Source organism: Rhinichthys klamathensis, unplaced genomic scaffold, assembly GCF_029890125.1.
Source record: "Rhinichthys klamathensis goyatoka isolate OS25496 unplaced genomic scaffold, OSU_Roscu_1.1 h1tg000301l_1, whole genome shotgun sequence".
Classification (NCBI taxonomy): domain Eukaryota; kingdom Metazoa; phylum Chordata; class Actinopteri; order Cypriniformes; family Leuciscidae; genus Rhinichthys; species Rhinichthys klamathensis.
The window spans coordinates 3,306,767-3,326,298 of NW_026606820.1; the positions used below are offsets into that span (position 1 = coordinate 3,306,767).

Consider the following 19,532-nt stretch of genomic DNA (forward strand, 5'->3'; position numbering starts at 1 on the left):
AACTGCCACCTTTTTCAGTGCACACAACGAAAGCACAGGAGGTAAGGAGGTATGAACCCGGAGGTGTACGGACTAACAAAGATGGCAAGACTGAATGAATCTGAGATTGAAATGAATAGCATTCCAATCTATACTTCCACCAAACACCTACTACACTGTGTCCCAAATCAAATACTTCCCTAGTATGCGAAAAACAGTACACCAACAGAGTAGTATGTCCGAATACATAGTATTTGAAAAACAGTAGGCGAAAAGTCCACGGATAACCTACTACTTCTGGCGAGATTCAGTGAGCATTCGTTGGACACTATTCCAGAGGCCACGGAAGAGGATTTATAAATGGAGGTGAAGCGACCCAACTGACGCTGGTTGGTCACATTATAAGGACAACATAGCGGATGTAGTACGTCCGGATTAGTTCTACATTAGCCGCGTTTCCACTGCCGGGCCAGGGCTGAGCCGTGCTAGTGCGTGCCAGAGCCAGTCGCATTTCCACTGTCACTTCCGGGGCTTGATCGGGGCTTACTCGGGGCCTACTCGGGGCCAACGTCCAGGATTTCTGGCCCGTCGAATACCTTGGGCCAAAGCGGGCCAGATCGGGCTAGAGGCGTGGTCAAGGTAAAAGGCGGAGTTTATCGGTGAGTTTATGGAACGTTATGATCTGAAGTAAGATGCACATTTCACTTTTTTATATCGCGCAAAATAATCGCTGCTCGAAATGGTGAATCGCTTGTACTGGTCTGGTCTGTCGAAGAAATCAAAGCTCTTCTGAGCATTTGGGCAGAAGAAAGGGTACAACGTCAATTTGACGGCGTGTGAAGAAACGAAGACATTATAAAATACATCGATGCTGAACTTTCTAAGCTAAGCATTCAGCGAGCAACGCTTCAAGTTCAGGAAAAAAAATTTGCGGGCGCAGTATTGTACAAGGCGATTCAAACGCACAATGGACAAAACGGAGCTCAGAGAAGGAACTATCCAAATTCCATGGTTCGACTTGATGGACGGTGTGCTGGGTCACCGTCCCTCTGTTAGTGGCGACTCGCGAGACAATCTGGACACTATTGCGGGCTGCAGCCACGGCCGGTGAGTTAATATGCATGCTATCTTCCTAACTTAAAAAATAAATAAATTCATAATACCCGCTGAAATGGGTTGGGTTGTATGACGGGGTTTAGGGCAGCGCTGCGGGGCTACTGGCCCGGCAGTGGAAACGCAAGCCCGGTGCTTGAGGCCCGAGGCCACTGGCTCGGCTCGGCTCGGGTCGCTGTTAGCCCTGGCCCGGCAGTGGAAACGCGGCTATTCATACTATTTAGAACATACTTTTTTAACGGTCGCAAAGTTCAAATGTTATACCTACTAAGACAAAACACGATTTTTGACGCAGCCATCCAAATGCAACGAATAGCCTAATGTAAGAAACCGGTAACATAGGGTGACCGTGAATTGTAACATCCTGTCTATCGTTTTTTAATTTGTGATCATGTTGATAGATGTTTAATGACATGGAACCAACTGAATCGAAGGTTCTCTTGTTTAACTTGATTCATAACATTAAAAAAATAGAAATATCATGACTGACTTGCAACACTGATCAATCTACCTCTTCTAGACCCACACATGGTATAAAATTGGGTGGTTAATAACTGTTTAACAAATTATGATTCCCATAATAAAAGCATACTTAAAATGTTTTCGTTTGGGAATCCCAACTCACCCCTACACAACACACATTGTACTTGACAGTATTTTACACAGTTTAAGGAGTAGTATTTCTCTAAACTACTGTAAATTTTAGAAAATACATATGAAATATTACATCAGCGTTTGAGACAACAAGTGCAACAGACGTTACAGAAGTCAAAACTCCTCAGTACTCAGATAATTGCGCGTATTTTAATTTCTCATTGTTTGTAAAAGACAAAACACTATCACAATCTAATAACGAGTCAAAAAAATGAAATCATACATACGTTTGGGGTTTTGTTTTGGTGGGAGCGTGCGTGTGACGTCAGGTTTGCACCTGACCTGACTGATACGCCGTGAACACGGAAGTGTAACTATCTGTTGCCTTTAGATTCAGTCATTCATCAGCGCAAACCAACATGAGTGTGTCAAATATAGTCTTTGTCGGGCTTGTGTCTTTATTAGTCCCTGCTTTGGCGCTGGATAATGGCCTGGCGTTAACTCCGACCATGGGCTGGTTGCATTGGGAGAGATTTATGTGCAACATCGACTGTGATGCGGATCCTCAGAACTGTATTAGGTGAGCGCGTGACCTGATGACGGCAAATGTGCATACTAAAAAGTATGTTATTTAGTAGTATGTATTTTAATATATGGTCTGTATATGAATATGGTAGTCATTCAGTACCATAGTATGTCAGACTATGCTATGGAATTATATCACTGTAGGCCTATCATGATTCTGCTTCAGTAATTTTTGTATGAGGAAAGTAAAAAAAAAAAAAAAAACAATAAAGAAGACAAAAAAGGAGAATCACCAGGTAAATAGGTAGTATGCCCAATGTTCATAGTTGTTATAAACATAAATTATGTGAATTTGTTAGAAAATGCATTGTGACAGGTCTGGTGATGGTCACCTAGAAAAAATAAATATTTGTCTTCACTAGTTTATTTTAAATGCTCCTGTGGTAATCAAGAATCTTTTAAAATAGTTATGTAATATAGTAGATGGAGTCGAATAGTAGATGAATTCCCAAAAATCTATTTATTACGCAAAACTGATATTTTTATGCATAAAGTGGTATTATTGGAAAATTACATGGAGACTAAGAGAATGAGGAGGAGGATGAAGAAAACTAGATACCTGAATACTGATGTCACATGAGTGTCAAGACAGCTGAAGCATGTGATGTAAGATCATTTTTTCAAGAGGGCAAAGTGCAGTTATGGGTCTCATAGAGTACTGTTTAGAACAGATGCTGTTTTCACACTTGCACTCACAGACAATCTGTCCCGTACAGTGGGCAGATGTTTGACCATGATACCCTCTTCCTAATGCCCTTGTGTGTCCAAGCAGAGAGGAGCTGTTCATGGAGATGGCAGATGTGATGGTGAAGGAGGGATGGAAGGAGGCTGGATATGAGTTTGTGTGCATTGATGATTGCTGGCCCTCGCACGAGAGGGACGCTCAGGGGCGTCTTCAGGCCGACCCAAAGATGTTTCCCAGTGGGATCAAAAAGTTGGCTGATTATGTGGGTATATGTTGGCATCATAAAAGTCTAGAAGAGGCTGCATCTGGCTCACATGTTGCATTGCCTAGAATTGACAGAATTTTTTTCATCTACTAGCCCTTATGATTTTCAGTGGAAAGTAAAATATTTCATATATTGTCAATGTCCACACAAAGCATCATATCATATCGCCTTCGAAGATGGCTTGAAGGCTCTGGTTAATATCTGCTTATGTTGAAAATGAGGGATCAAAAGAAGCAGCGCTGATATTCTGCTTAATTCTGCTTATTTTAAAATAATTTCATAATAAATGTTTGGTGTTTGTGGCAGAAAAAAAGCATACTTGGTTACAAATATGCCAATTTTATGATTTACATGATTATGTACTTGCCAATTTTATCCCTTTAATGCCTTCATGTCCACATAAATGTCATCTCAAAGGTGAATTAGCATACACTTAACTTTCCATAGGGCAATAACTATATTTAGATTTAGTTGTCATTAAGCAATATGCCATAACTTGGCTGCTCCAAATCTTTTTGTCAGTTATATATCGCCCCCTACTGCTGTCTTGCTTCTATCACAGTTAAACTCAATTATGTCTTAATGTACTATAAATTGTAAGGTAAATGTATATTTAAGAAGCTTTATTGTGTTCTCAGGTGCATGCCAAAGGTCTGAAGCTGGGAGTATATGCAGATGTTGGCAAAAACACATGTGCAGGCTACCCTGGGAGTTTAGGATACTATGATATCGATGCTAAAACCTTTGCAGACTGGGGTGTGGATCTGTTGAAATTTGACGGATGTTTCATGCCTGACTGGCATCAGCTGGGAGAAGGTAAGTGGATTTGCAAAAAAAATTCTGAGTTTTGCTAAGAAATTCTGTGTTGTATTACACCATTTGGATGTTTCTTAGGTTATATGAACATGTCGAGAGCTCTAAACCAGACAGGCAGAAGTATTGTATACTCCTGTGAATGGCCATTATATGAGTGGCAACACCAACAGGTGAGACACATGGAGATATTTTAATATAAGGTGAAGTAACTTTTTTACTTTCACAACATTGCTACCATAATGGGGTAGTCCACCCAAATATGAAAATCATGTCATTCAAGATTTGTATGATTTTCTTTCTTCTGTACAACTGATTCAGAAGATATTTTGAGTAATGTTGATAACCATACAGTTTAAGATCCCATTGACCTTCATTGTATTTTTTTATCCATAAAATGGAAGTCAATGGAATCCGAAACACACCGTTACCAACATTCTTATTTTTTGTTCCGAAGAAGATAGAAAGTCATACAGGTTTGGAACGACAGAAGGGTGAGTAAATAATGAAATAAGTTTAAATTTTGGTTGGACTATCCTTTTAAATAGAAAAAACTAGCATTTTTGTAAGTGGATTCAAATAATGCTTCAAAAAGTAGAATTCATTTTCTTAAATATTGCTTAGTAGAAAAGTGTTTTCTGTATCTTATATGTCAGCCTGACTATGAAGCAATTCGCAAGACCTGTAACCACTGGCGTAACTATGGAGATGTGTATGACCAGTGGACAAGTGTGACGGGCATCCTGGACTGGACGGCTGATCATCAGAAGATCCTGGTCCCAGTGGCAGGACCAGGTGGATGGAATGACCCTGACATGGTATGAAGCATATCATCTGATCATTTTACTGTTAAATCACAATCACAAGTTTACATTGGTAATTTAAAATAAGCTCAGTGCAGACAACTTTAAGTCATATCATATTTCTGGTTATGATGCCTCAAGCTGGTCATAGGGAACTTCGGCCTGAGCCACGATCAGCAGCAGACTCAGATGGCCTTGTGGGCTATCATGGCTGCCCCGCTTCTGATGTCCAACGACCTGCGAAACATCTGTCCCAAAGCCAAAGAACTACTGCAGAACAAATACATCATTGCCATTAACCAGGACCCTCTGGGCAAGCAGGGCTATCGTACATTAAAGGTGAAGCATCTTAGCCCACTTTAGTACCAAATTATGGTCTTTACCTACCATTTGTTTCATTACGGTATCTGTCTGTGAGCTCAGCTGGAATGCATTTATTCCCTGTTCACAGGCTGATAGTTTTGAGGTGTGGGAACGGCCCTTGTCTGGCAACAGGCTGGCCGTGGCAGTGATGAATAGACAGGAGATTGGTGGTCCACGCCGATTTACCATTTCTGTGGCAACGCTGCCTAGTTGGCAGCTCTGCAATCCGAAGTGCAACGTAACGCAGATCCTGCCCATGTACCAGGAAATGGGTGTTCAGAATCTCTTGTCAAATGTGATGGTCCAAGTCAATCCTACAGGCACGACACTTCTCACTGTCAACCCTATCAAAAGCTATACATGAAGACATGATTTGCAAAGCAAAACGATATGAAAATTCACTGTTGCACTAATGTGATCGAGTTATACTTCCTGATATTTTTTATTAAGCATTTTTTTCCTTTTGAATACAGCTATAGAATCCATGTTTTACTTGCACACTTTTTAAGTGCACACTAACGAATCAAAATTGAAAAATTATAGTTATATATCATTTGCTGTACTTTAAAACAAACACAACGCACTTTAACTCTAACACCCGCAGAGTTTATACTTACACACCTGTATTACCCAGTATCAATGTTTTCGGTTCACTAGAAATGAACTGCACTACAGAAACATATCGTCTCAGTCATCCATGATCTGTTCTACATCATATGAAGACTTACAATGTGTTTAAGGAATGCACCGTCAATTTAACATGCATAAAGAACCTCAGGGATTTTACAAATCATTTGGCAGCTTAGGGCTTGGTCTGAAATTTATGCAATTGCTATGAATCAAATAAAGCATCTGTGTAAATTTCAGTGGTACCTTTGCATTACTATAATCTGATAAGCACATTACACTTAATATATTAATCAGTAGGTTTCTGAAGCTGTACTTCAGTTTATATATCCATCTCCTCAATCTAATTCTCATGTTCTTACAAACACTTCTCATGCTGGCATAAAACACAAGTTGGCCAATAACAAGATTTTTTTGTACCAACAAATGTCAAATTATCATAATTTGATAATTGTGTTTTGTTTGTGTTTTGGGTTTTTGTTTGATGTGTTGTGTTTGAAAACATTCGGTGGTGGAAATTACATTTTAAGCATTGTTGGAACAAAATGGGTTCCACTTTTACTTTACTTTTCATACTTTTGACTCACTAAGGCTAATTTAATCATAAACACAATTATGTTCACACTTTGTTGATAATCTAAATTGATTCATTGATTGATTGATTCAATGCACACACTGTCTTACTGACATTTACACAACAAAATTTATTTAAACATAAAATAGGTTAAAACACCAATTATGTTAAATTTATTTTAAAAATAGCTCAATGCCTTTCCAATAAACTAATGAGTTTATGTGTTTTAATAACAAAGATAAATAACGTTTAACCAAGTCATAAATGGTTAACAAATTTCATTTGCTATAGTTCATGAATACATTATGTAATAGCACCACCATGTGTTTTGGAGGCGCATGACTTGTTTGCCAAGTGGGTCATAGGGTTCATTCCTGTGTCCACCACACTTGCATAAATTGGTATTGTGGCATATGACCAAAAATCACCCAAACGTTTTTTTTGGAATTATGCATTTTGTACATGAATGGTTGACATGTGAGTGCAAAACTAAGTTGTCTGTCCACTAAAATCAAGCCATTATGTACATTACCTTATTTTATTGGTAACAACAAATATAACATTCAAACCATCCAAATTTCATGTACTTTTTTTGTGAATATTTGGTGCTATAACAATTTAGAAACCATCTGTAATTGTCTTATTCTTCGAAAGAGTCTAGCAGGCTTCGTATCAATCGTATTCAGCCTTCTCAAACTGATTATCAGAGTTGTGAACAGGTCAGTTAGATGTGGCATGCTTGAGTATCGACAGAAAGTGTTAACAGCAGCCCTGCATGAGCGACCGTATGAAAATGAGCAGGAAGCAAAAGGGGAACTGAGTAACAAGAGTCCTGTGTTTGGGTGGAGTTTAGTCCAATGTTGATCACATTCACAGTCCAGTTTAATAACCTGCACTCATTCTGACTGGTTTCATCCTGGTGCCAGATCACAGTGGATAAAACACAACTTAGGTAAGATATCTTAGGTTTTTTTATTAGTAGCCGAAAACAGTTCCTCTGTCAAAGAGTAAGATTGTGCAATTTGCCATTAATTGTGACTGGTCAGACGTTGAGTAATGTTGTTGCTTGAAAAGATAGAAAGAGACTAACCAAAGCAAGACAAATGAATGCCCAGTTTCACAGACAAGGCTTAAGTCTAGTCCCAGAGTAAAATGCACGTTTGAGCTGTTTTAACTGAAACTAATTTGCACTGGCATGTCTTAAAATATTTCAGTGTCTTTGTTTTGTCTCAAGTAATGCTGTAGTAACCAGTAATGCTTTTATCTAAGGCATGTTTATAAAAGCTACTTAAATATCCTAATTTAACTAAGTCCTAATCCTGGCTTAATCTAACCCTAAATTATTAAATAAAAAGGAATTTGAGATTTTAAATACAATGTAATGGAGGGACACTCCATGATGGTGTATTAAATTGGCCTAACTAATCTATTGTAGCTCCTATTTCTTTTCTGTGCAATGCTGTTTGCACCTTAAATAATTATTATTGTTTAACTTTACTGATCTATGTAAGTAAATCAACATTACTTAACAATAATAATGGTAACACTTTACAATATGGTCTCATTTGTTAACATTATTTAATGTATTAACCAACATGAACTAACAATGAGCAATATATTTGCTACAGTATTTATTAATCTTTGTTAACATTATTTAAAAAATACAACTATTCATTGTTTGTTCGTGTTAGTTCACAGTGCATAGTCTAATGTTAACAAATACAACTTTTTATTTTAATAATGTATCACTAAATGTTGAAATGAACATTAACTAAGATTAATAAAAGCTGTAGAAGTATTGTTCATTCTTGTTAATTAATGTAGTTAACTAATGTTAAACATAACCACAGCATATACCACAGTGGTTTAAAGACACTGTTGTAGGGTTGAAAACATTATTAATGAGGGTTATTTGTAGGGTGCAGCTTTTATGCATTTATATATTTTTTCATGAATTATTTTATTCAAAGTGAAATCCAAAATAAGTGACCAAATACGAACACAAGAATCACGCTAGTGTTTTTATATTGTAGACATGCGCTATGTCACCTCTTTCAGCCAGAATGTTCCAGTGTTTTAGCAAGAATGTAGCCAAACATGGAAGATATGGGGGGACTAATTGGTCATTAAAAACTCATATTTATCAATAATTATTCTAATTATTTGAGGGAATCCTCTTCATTGTTTGTAGTGGATATAGTCCTGTTTTTAACACTGTACTATTCATAACTATAACATTTAAACAAATTTCTATTCTCCTACACACCTTTGTGGGCAATGCAGTCAGAAAATATCTAACATCTATGCTTTGCATTTGTACATAACCTAATGAAAAGAGTCCATTTTGGTGGATCTCAATGATGTACACAGATGCAAATTCAAATTCCATCGAATAACATTTACTGTCATATTCTAATGTCATTGATCATCATTTGGGACATTTAGTAGGCTATGTCCTGTTTTATATTTAATTTTAAATTATTGTTATAAGTTTTTCATTTGTTAAACCTAAACGCTTTGATTTGACAATTGGATAAGAACAAAACTTGAACTGCATTAAGATGGATTCAATTCAATTTACATTTATTTGTATAGCGCTTTTCACAAAACATATCATTTCAAAGCAGCTTTACAGAAAATGCATGTCTACATTACAATTTAGAGTGACCTGTTATCAGAGGTGACTGTCCAAGTAATGGATTTCAGAAATGTACATATAATCACGCAGATAGCTAACATTGTATTCATTTAGACAATGTATTACTTTTATTTAAGGGAGAAACAATGAGCTCATTGTGGTAATGAATACATGTTGTTAATAAAATGATTAGGATATATACCACTGTTTTCTTCAGAGCTGCTTTATAGCTGAATCAACTTTGTTTCATAATTCATCCCTGTTATTGAACTGAATTGTATTAACACTGAACTGATTAAAAGTGAATAACGACAGTCTTATGTAGAGCTGCTTATAGTTGAATTTAACTCAATTCATAATTTTACAGTTATTGAACTGAACTGACTTCAGCTGAATAATCACACTATTTGAATTGAATTCTGTCCTCATCATTGATCATTATTTTCCTGTAAAACTGCTTCATAACAATCTGTTTTGTATAAAACGTTATACAAATACATTGAAAACAATAAGCATAACATTGCTTAAAATAACTAAATGTTGCATTTGAGTTTTAATTAGCCAAGTGAATAAGCAAATTATGAACCATTGGAACCACAGAGCTGTAGATAAATTGTGGTCTAATGTGCCAGACTATCTTTTGCCCAGTTCCCTCCCTCCAAACATGAGCCATACTTGCATACTTATCATTCAGGAACCTTACAGTCGCAGGACACTCTAGAAGGTTCCTGTTGCTCAACATCACTTTCAATGAAAAGCAAGTAAACTGCTAACCATAGGGAGTACATTAATGTGTGTGCATGAGTTAATTTATGCTAAATTCTCAGCAAAAAATAACACATTAGTTATGCATCATAAATATGATTTGGCCTAAAATTAAGACGCACCTGCCCTGACACTAAGTAGGAAATTATGGTCTTTTTAAGCAGTATAGGTTCAATCAACAAAAGGTTACACTTGTGCAACATCTGCCTGGAAAAAAACCCTGATGTGAAACAGAGACAAGCTTAACAGTAATTATCTGACTCGTACGGCTTACTGATGCCGATACGAACTGTTTCCCCTTCCTCTGTATCACAGATCAACATTGATGCAACTTCCCTGTATGAAGTCTTATAAGTCATTGCCCTTTGAAAAAGTTGTCAAGCTTTCATGGTAAACAAGGCCAATACTTGTGCACTGCAGTCCTGACATACTAAACTAACACCAAACCCACACCATTATCACCCAGGTGTAGAGTGTGTTTAATACAGCAGCAGATGCTTGTGCTATTTTAATAGTAAATTATTAAGATATAGTATCGACTCAAATATTAAGTGCCGGTGATGTTCGTATTTGTCACATAGCCTACTATAAAAAGTGTTGAACTTAACTTGTCACTTTTTGTGACAAGCTTTTGAAGGTGTCAAAAGGCGGTGGTGGTGGCAGAAGAAGAAACCAGGAAATGCTTGCATGGTGTTTAAAAAAGACAGTTTAGTTTCTCTACCACAGAGCACAGACGACTCAGCATTTAACAGCTATGTGAGAGAAGCGTATTGCAGAGGCACTGAAAGTGATGAACAGAACTAACTGAGGTGTTTTAAAGGACACTGAGATACAGGTAACTTTACCAAATGCTTCTCTGGATTAAAACGTGTTATTTATGGCACTTTTAATCAGAATACAAGAAAGATATTAGGATATTAAAAAGGTTTTGAGCAAAAACCAGTCAACCTTGTAGAGGCTAATCTTTATTGACTCATGTAAATGTGTGAAGTTACATTAGGTTAGTGATTGTAGTACAAACCTAAAAGCTGTATTCAGTTAAAAAGTTCATCAACAAGGTAATTCAATGATTAACAAATGCTTTTTCCCCTCAACGCATTCTTTCTCATCCATTTACTGGATTCAATGGGGCCCTTATGATGTCGTGTAATGTTAAGAATGAATGTCAAAAAGTAGTGCGATGTATTTGTTTTGTACTACATAAATATTTCAAACTTCAATACTGAATAAGAATATTGTTCCCAAGACCTCTTGCTATTGCATTAAACTACGACGCAGGCCTTTAGGAGAGAAGGATGTGAATGTTTAGTTTTGGTATGTAGATAATTACATGATGCATGTGGTTGTAGGTTCACAGCTTAGATCAGAGCAGGAAGAAGCATTCATGATCTACAGGAGGAAATATTGGCAACAAAGGATGTCATTGACACTGACAGGAGGGCTCATGCAAACCATTTCTAATCAGACACTGCCCTCCTAAATCCACCTTTAGACAAGCAAAATTATTGTACAGATCTGTTGGAAAGCTGGATGTAGCATAAATGCTACCATTAGATACTAACAGTTGGATATTAACATCTGGAAGCAGAGAGGTTTGACTGCAGAGGACATAAAAATAAATGAACAAAACCAAATAAATATTGACATATTTAAATGCTAAATACCAGTGCTGTGAAATCGATTAATCGTGAATAATCGCATCTAACATAAAAGTTTGTAAATATATGTGTGTGTGTGTGTGTGTGGTGTGTGTGTGTGTGTGTGTGTGTATATACATACATACACACACACACACAAACATATATCTATTTACAACCTTTTATGTTAGATGCAATTAAACGATTTGACAGCACTATATAATACATATGTACCAACACCAATTGTTACTCATCACTCAAAAAGTTAACTACCATGAAATCAAAGATGAAGACATGAAATATGTTCAACATAACAGTTTGTTTTTTTCCCCCTAAATTCACACAGATTAAAAACATTAACATGCCAGACAGCATTCTGGAGGAGATTTTTATAAAACGGTCCCAGCAGAAGAAGAAGACCTCACCTTTAAACTTCAAAGAAAGGCTGTTTGTACTCACTCAGGACAAAATATCCTACTACGACTATGACGTCGAAAAGGGGGTATGTATGTATTTTACATTTTCTTACATTAGGAAAATAACTCTTTATTTTGACATGAATTGGAAATTCACTCTATCTATTTTCAAAATGCATCTTATTGATCTTATTCTCGATAATCCATTTCACTTGGATGTACGTCACAATACGGAAGAAACGATCTAACGCTACTTCCGCTACATTGTGACTTTAATATATTTACTTTTTTTTTTTTTGCGATTTTGATCTTTTTAATATCATAATCCTACTGACTGTTTAGAAGAGGAAAAGCCTGAAGGGTTATGTGGACATTGAAAAGATCAAATGTGTGGAGATTGTTTTACCAGAAGACAGCGGACCTCCTGACCGACTCTTCCCATTTCAGGTGGGTCTCTACAAATACTAAGACATTTAAAACCATTCAAGACTACACATTCTTGTTCACCAACTTCAATGGGAACTCTATGTTGGTCATGTGAAAATTTCTAAACATTTTAATGCGCATTCTATGTGTATTTACTGGAGTCATGTTACTTCCACTTCCCTCATTAATATATTGAATATAATCATGTCTTCCTTTTCAATTTAAATATAAGTGTCGTTGTATCTCTACTAAAAGTTTCAGCATTAGCTGTCTAGTAAATATATAACATCGAACAACATCGAAACAGTACTGAGCTGATAGAGTGCAAGAAGAAACACTGCTCAAGAGTCAGGATTTCAACCATGATAAGAGGCTAAGAGTAATGGAGCAGAAGTGAAACCTTTCCTCTTCAAAGTCTGAAATCAGAGGAACAACAGAACTCAACAGGTGTTGTCTGTAAAATTGCTAGGCAGACAAAAACACTGTAGGCTAGCTAGCTTCAGCAACTTAAGCACAAAAAGTGAGTTTTCCATCTTCAGACAGACCACCGACAAACAGAAAGGGCACCAGGAAATGAATGTCAGACAATAACATTTTGTGGTTTTAGTTTTCAGATTAACGCTTAAAATTATGAGCTATATATATATAAAGTTACTTTTGATGAAAACCTGTATGTCTACTTTGCAACCTTTAAAAAAATAGCGCTAAAAAGAAACTAGGTGCAATAAACAACTGTACAGTAAATTGAAGGGATAGTTCACCCAAAATGAACATTCTGTCATAATGTTTACAGGTTTGGAACAACTTGAGGGTGAGTAAATGATAACAGAATTTTCATTTTTGGGTGAACTATACCTTTAAGCTACAAAAGAAAAAGGAAATATTTGGCAATAATAGATTATGTTGAAATGCAACAGTTCATCTATAGGCCAAAGTCATAGCCTATATAACTTTGTATTGTGATGTATTTTTCTTTTCTCTCACAGATAATCTATGACGAAGGTCCCCTTTATATATTTGCAAAGTCAGATCAAATTCGCAAGCACTGGATACATGAACTAAAAAATGGTCAGTAGCCTATTTATTTTAAGCCATTATCACAAAGTCCATTCAAATTAGTGAGCCACCTTTATGTGGACTACATTATAGAAAAGATAAAGAGAAAAGTATGAATGTTTCCCATAACACAACATTCAAGGCCTATGCAAAACTCTGTTTATTCAATGTAAATGGTTTCCAATGTACCTGTCTTAAAGTGGTGCAGTCCAACAAGGACCTTATTCAGAAGTACCACCCATGCTTCTGGGAAGATGGCATATGGAAGTGTTGCCAGCAGGAGGTGAAGCAGGCCATGGGCTGCAGGGTGGTGGAGACCAAAAATGGAGGTCTGTAAAACTAACTAAAGTGTGAAAATAAATTAGAACACTGCTGCCGCATTTCAACAATAAAGTTCAGAACGTTCGTGTCCGTTAACAGTTCTCACAGGTTGATTTTTCCGCCGAATCGTAAAGAAATTACAGCAATCTTCTCACAGTGTTTCCCTCAATACATCGGCGTGTAGTCCAAACCCAATGAATGACTCTTTCTAGCCAGTTATTCTTAATGAATCAAAAACATAGCACAACCAGTCTGGGCAACCATCTCATCCTTTGACAATGGAATGTTATTTCTTCCAAATATGTATTCCCTAAATGTAGGCTACTCAGAGAGTTTAACTGAACAACATATAGATTCACAATAAAGATTCTTTGCGATTTCCAACCGTATTCAGCAAGGCATCACTGCATCATCAATTCAATATTTAATAGTTAATGCTAATTAAACTGCATTTATATTTATTCAATGCATGTCCATATTTATTTCCCTTCTTCTAAGGGGTTTTCAAAAGAGGTACCAAGAATCGTGATTCCAGAAAGCCTCTTCCACCAACACCTGAGGAGGTCAGTTGCCAGTCTATCCAGTCAGTGATAATATATGCATAATGTCAGATTTATCCTTTAGAAATGATCTGTTACTGTCCTGCTTTAGGAAAAGCCACCCAGGCCTCTACCCCCCCAACCACCCATGCTCCCCCCAAGCTTCAGTGTGGGCATGACTGTTATAGCTGAATATGAGTATACACCAGTTACTCCCCATGACCTAGAGCTTAGAAAAGATGAGGAGTACACACTCTTAGAAATCAACGACCCCAATTGGTTTAAAGCCAGAGATGGATATGGGTAAGAGACTGCAAAATGAATTAGTAGCTACATGACTACCCTAGTGAAAAATTCATTTACCAAAATGTACGTATTTAAAATAAATGTATTTCATACTAAGTATAATACAAATCCAATTAACATATTTACTCACATATTGCTTGAGACTTACTGATATAAATTGTATTAATTAATTAAACTTTATTTGAAGTACTTTTTTATTGCACAATGCACATTTTTTTATATTAATTAAGCCTAAAATGTTTAATATCACTATTAGTAAGGATAGTGATCTCTGTAAAATATCAGTCAAAATATTTCAATATTCCATTATAATAAGACTAGAAAATATTTAACGTGTACTTAGAATAGTATGTATAAGTATTTCTTTAGCACTATTTCTTTATGCACTAACTAAAGTGCATTAAGTTCAAAATTAGTTGTTCCAATTTAGCAGACTTATGTATATCAATTTAGCAATTTATATAAAGTACATACATATGTAAATGTATTTGTAGTATACTTAGTATAAAATAAATGTATTTCAAATACATTTTAGTATATTTATTTTTCACTATGGTTGTAATGCATGATGTATCTGTTGTAGACATCAAGATTGTCTAAATGTGCAAATGGAGAATGTATTTTATAAACACATGAACTGCTGTCGAATTATTTGCATATCTGGGGAAACTTTCACAGGCTGTGGGCGATATGTAGTCAGGTGGAACTAGCTGTGCAATCAGGACTGTTTTCTTAGATACGAAAAGCATTACTGATCTCCTACACTGTTTACAGAAATGAAGGCTACATCCCAAGTAACTACATCGCTCAGGCCTTGAATGGATTGGAGAAATATGAGTAAGTATACATTCAACAAAATGGAAAACTACAGCTTTCTACACTAGTTAGAAAAGGTGAACAATTTAGAACCTTATAAACACAGTTCAACCACATTTTAACAGATTATTTCCTATCTATCTTGTAGTTGGTACTGTAAGAACATCAACCGCAGCCAGGCAGAGAATTTACTGAAAACAGAAGTAAGTATAGAGGAATGGTGGAAATCAAAAACATAAATGATTTATCATCATCAGAAAAAAACAAACTGTATGATTGTAATAAAAAGCTATGTTTCTAACATTTATTTTGTAGGTTGAATTCGGATAAAATGTAGCCTTTTTACTTGAATTCAGCATATTGCCTATATTTGTTTAATGTACAGTATGTGTACTGAAATGTTACCTTTCATAATTTAAAAAAAAAAACAGAATAAAGATGGCGGTTTCTTGGTGAGAGACTCGGGCAAATTCACTGGAAAATACACTGTCTCTGTGTTCTCCAAGGCTGGTGGGTGAGTTTGATCAAGCTACACATTTGTTTCACAGGTTAACTTATCAAAATGAAAGTGGAACACTGACCCTACGGAAGAGAGATGTAAATCTATCCATGCAAAACTAGGATAAGTTCTTTCACAGTTCAAGTTTCACACTGTATAAATTGTCACGAGAATGCATTGTTGCTCTCTCAAATTCTTTGTGAGACAGATTTAAGGTTTGACTTGAATCCCAAGTGATTGAACTTCATTTCTGGTCTCTCTCCAGGGACAATGCTTGCAGTTGCAGACACTACAACATATGCGTCACTGCAGAAGGCCAGTTCTATCTAGCGGAGAAACACAACTTTTGCAATATCCCAGAACTTATTAATTACCACCAGCACAACGCAGCAGGTAAATCTACTCGCATGTGAATACACAATGACAAATGATGGCTCTAAATGTATTTAATCAAAGCAAATATGTCTGTTTTAGGACTAGTGAGCAGACTAAAATACATTGTGTCAAATCGGGCTCAGAATGCTCCCTGCACTGCTGGTCTGGGTTATGGTAAGTTTATATTTGTTAGAGCATGGCACTAATAAGGCCAAGGTCATACATTTGATTCCTAGGGAATGCATGAACTGATAAAACGCATACCTTGAATATAATGCTTTGGATAAATGCATCTGCTGAGTATATAAATGTAAACATATATAAGTGTAAATATTTGGCTGTATGGTTTTAAGAGTTCTTAATGGTGTTGATTAAAACAACATGCTAAAATTGCCCTCTACTTTTCATTCCAGGAAGTTGGGAGATTGACCCCCGTCAACTTACATTTATCAGAGAACTTGGCAATGGTCAGTTTGGAGTGGTCAAGTATGGGAAATGGCAAGGCCGCCATGACGTGGCCATTAAAATGGTCAAAGAGGGCTCAATGTCGGAGGATGACTTCATAGAGGAGGCCAAGGTCATGATGTAAGTAGAAACTACTGTTCAAAAGTTTTAAAGTTTTTTTTTATTTGTTTAATTTGTTTATTTATTATTATTATTCAGCAAGGATTTCGCATAAAGGATGTTCTTTTGAACTTTCTATTCATTAAAGAATCCTAAAAAAAAAAAATTCCACAAAAATATTAAGCAGCACAACTGTTTTCAACATTGCTTATAATAAGAAATGTTTCTTGAGCACTGAATCAGCATGTTAGAATGATTTCTGAAGGATCATGTGACATGATGCTGAAAATTCAGATTTGCCATCACAGGAATAAATGTTTTAAAATATTACAATTTTAAAATATATTTAAATAAAACACAGTATTAAATTGTAATAATATTCCACAATATTACTCTTTTAACTGTATTTTTGATTAAATAAGCCTTGGTGAGTGTAAGAGATTCTTTCAAAAACTTTAATTTTGAACAGTACTTTTTCTCCATCTGTGATTGTGATTAAAGTTGTTAATACACTTGATTATTCATTGTCAGTGTTTATAGCCTGCTTTTCATTCAGGTTTATTTCTCTATAATATAATCATTTTCTGCTGTATAACACTAGGAAACTCTGTCACGAAAACCTGGTCCAGCTCTATGGCGTCTCCACAAAACAACGACCCATCTATATAGTCACAGAATATCTTGCCAATGGATGTCTGCTGAATTACTTACGAGAGAGCCTGCAGCACCCCTCCAGTATTCTTCTCCTTGAGATGTGTAAAGATGTCAGCGAGGGCATGGCTTACTTAGAGGCCAATCAGTACATCCACAGAGACCTGGTTCGTGTAACAAAAATATTCCTCAACTGGAAGAGATATTTTACCATTAAAATTTCCAAAATGTTTTTTTTTCTCATAGGCTGCTCGGAACTGTTTAGTAGACTCAAATGGAACCATTAAAGTGACTGATTTTGGATTGTCAAGGTAATTGAATACATGGCGGACAACACTATTTAAGCAAAATTCGCCATACTTTCTCTCTGCATAGAAATCATTGCTGTTCACACAGGTATGTTCTGGATGATGAATACACCAGCTCTGCTGGTTCAAAGTTCCCAGTGCGTTGGTCGCCTCCTGAAGTCCTCCTTTACTGCAAGTTCAGCAGCAAGTCAGATATTTGGGCATTTGGTGCGTCAATTACCACTGCATTTCCAGCATAACTTTACCTTCTGTCAAACCAACTGTTTCATTTTCTCTTTTGTTATTTGTCTGACAGGTGTTTTGATGTGGGAGATATACACTCTGGGCAGAATGCCTTATGATCGGTGGAACAACACAGAGATAGTAGAGAAGATTTCTGCTGGTCACCGGCTTTATCGCCCACAAATGGCCAATGACAAAGTTTTTTCCATTATGAACAGCTGCTGGCATGAGGTAGACAGCTTTATACTAATAGTCAAAACATTTTGTGAATTAAAACTGTTATCTATTAATGCAAATTTAAACATGAGAGTAAAGTTTATGCCCTCTCTTTTTTGTAGAGACCAGATGAGCGCCCCACGTTCGTAGATCTTGTCATGACCATCAAGGATTTGCTTTTCAATATGTAATCGACGTAACTACTGTGCCCCCTTGAACATTAAGGATACAGTCCACCATATGCAATTGAAAGAATCATTATGTAACTTGTCTTGAATAACCTCCTCAATTAATTTCTTTCAACTAAGAACCCAATAATGTGAATGCTGTTTTACACATGTCTTTGATCTTTTTTTTTTTAGTTTAAATTGTTGCAAGAAAAAAATGGAGATTGGAATGTGATTTCTCATTTAACATTGCAGTCTTACAAGCTATGTTGTATTTAGTCTATAAACCTCCCCTCAGTTTCATATTTAAATCAAAAGCTATCTTTAATATTATTTATAATAACCAGGAGCAACAACAATAAAAATTTAGGACTGTATTATAGATAATGACTGTGGCTGTGTACTGATATACAAAAATATAGCTATAATATATATATATAGCTAAGTAGCTAAACTTTAGTAAAACAATCTCTAGAAATATTCCAGGCTTGTAGTGTAAATATTTATTCAAATCACGTTATCTCCGGTGGTTGAAATCTGATGGATATTTAATTAAGGACTAAACTTTGTCTCTTTTTCATCTATCTGTGTACTGAATAAAACAAGAGCAGTTTCCAGTATTCCTCTGGCTCCAGTCATACTCTTTTATTCCTATTCAAATTACATGCATTTGTCACCATTAATGTCAGTAAACACTTAATTAGAGTGAAGATTCTTTTACATTGAAACATCATTTTAATGAAAACTTTTCTACATTAAAGAAGTATAAAATGGTCTTATCTCTCCCCACCTGGTCCAAACTAACCTCCAACATTAATTTCCACATTAACACTTTACAATAAGGTTTCATTAGTTAACATTAGTTTACCTGAACTAAGAATGAACAATACTTCTACGGCATTTATTAATCAGTTAATTTCAATATAACTAACATTATTCAAATCAAAAGTTGTCTGTTAGTTAATGTGAACATGAACAAAAAATGAATGACTGTATTGTTATTAACTAACATGAACAAATATTAAGAAATACTGTAACAAATGTATTGCTCATTGTTAGTTCATTTTAGGTAGTACATTTAGTAAAGGTAAATGAAACCTTATTGTAAAGTGTTACCAATGTATTTATTTTTTTATTTGATCATCTATAACTGTTGTTGTTTAAAATACAAACTGCTGATTTTAAACTGTGGAAAATGATCTAAATGAA

The 19,532-nt window shown here is 35.8% G+C and overlaps 2 protein-coding genes across 2 annotated transcripts; both read left to right on the forward strand.

Annotated features, from left to right (window-relative positions):
- The first annotated feature begins 2,013 nt into the window (after positions 1-2,013).
- gla (galactosidase, alpha) lies at positions 2,014-5,591 on the forward strand. Its single transcript, XM_056270282.1, has 7 exons — positions 2,014-2,266; positions 3,044-3,218; positions 3,860-4,037; positions 4,116-4,207; positions 4,691-4,852; positions 4,979-5,176; positions 5,289-5,591. Exons 1-7 carry the CDS (start codon positions 2,106-2,108, stop codon positions 5,562-5,564), a joined length of 1,242 nt encoding a protein of 413 aa, XP_056126257.1. The 5' UTR covers positions 2,014-2,105; the 3' UTR covers positions 5,565-5,591.
- Positions 5,592-7,254: 1,663 nt separating this feature from the next.
- Positions 7,255-18,729, forward strand: btk (Bruton agammaglobulinemia tyrosine kinase). The gene is made up of 18 exons (XM_056270276.1): positions 7,255-7,353; positions 11,788-11,943; positions 12,200-12,304; positions 13,270-13,351; positions 13,540-13,668; positions 14,159-14,223; positions 14,312-14,502; positions 15,280-15,342; positions 15,470-15,524; positions 15,753-15,835; positions 16,086-16,213; positions 16,295-16,369; positions 16,609-16,780; positions 17,361-17,577; positions 17,657-17,721; positions 17,807-17,925; positions 18,014-18,171; positions 18,279-18,729. The coding sequence occupies exons 2-18, from the start codon at positions 11,803-11,805 to the stop codon at positions 18,345-18,347; spliced, it is 1,917 nt and encodes a 638-aa protein (XP_056126251.1). The 5' UTR covers positions 7,255-7,353; positions 11,788-11,802; the 3' UTR covers positions 18,348-18,729.
- Positions 18,730-19,532: the final 803 nt, after the last annotated feature.

What these genes read in the sequence shown, in the direction of transcription:
- gla (XM_056270282.1), top strand. Translation starts at nt 2,106, where the DNA reads ATGAGTGTGTCAAATATAGTCTTTGTCGGGCTTGTGTCTTTATTAGTC. An exon ending in GATCCTCAGAACTGTATTAG is followed by an intron (nt 2,267 to 3,043) that starts GTGAGCGCGTGA and finishes GTGTCCAAGCAG; the next exon opens with AGAGGAGCTGTTCATGGAGA. An exon ending in AGGGCTATCGTACATTAAAG is followed by an intron (nt 5,177 to 5,288) that starts GTGAAGCATCTT and finishes CCCTGTTCACAG; the next exon opens with GCTGATAGTTTTGAGGTGTG.
- btk (XM_056270276.1), top strand. Translation starts at nt 11,803, where the DNA reads ATGCCAGACAGCATTCTGGAGGAGATTTTTATAAAACGGTCCCAGCAG. An exon ending in AAAGCCAGAGATGGATATGG is followed by an intron (nt 14,503 to 15,279) that starts GTAAGAGACTGC and finishes CACTGTTTACAG; the next exon opens with AAATGAAGGCTACATCCCAA. An exon ending in AGTACATCCACAGAGACCTG is followed by an intron (nt 17,578 to 17,656) that starts GTTCGTGTAACA and finishes TTTTTCTCATAG; the next exon opens with GCTGCTCGGAACTGTTTAGT.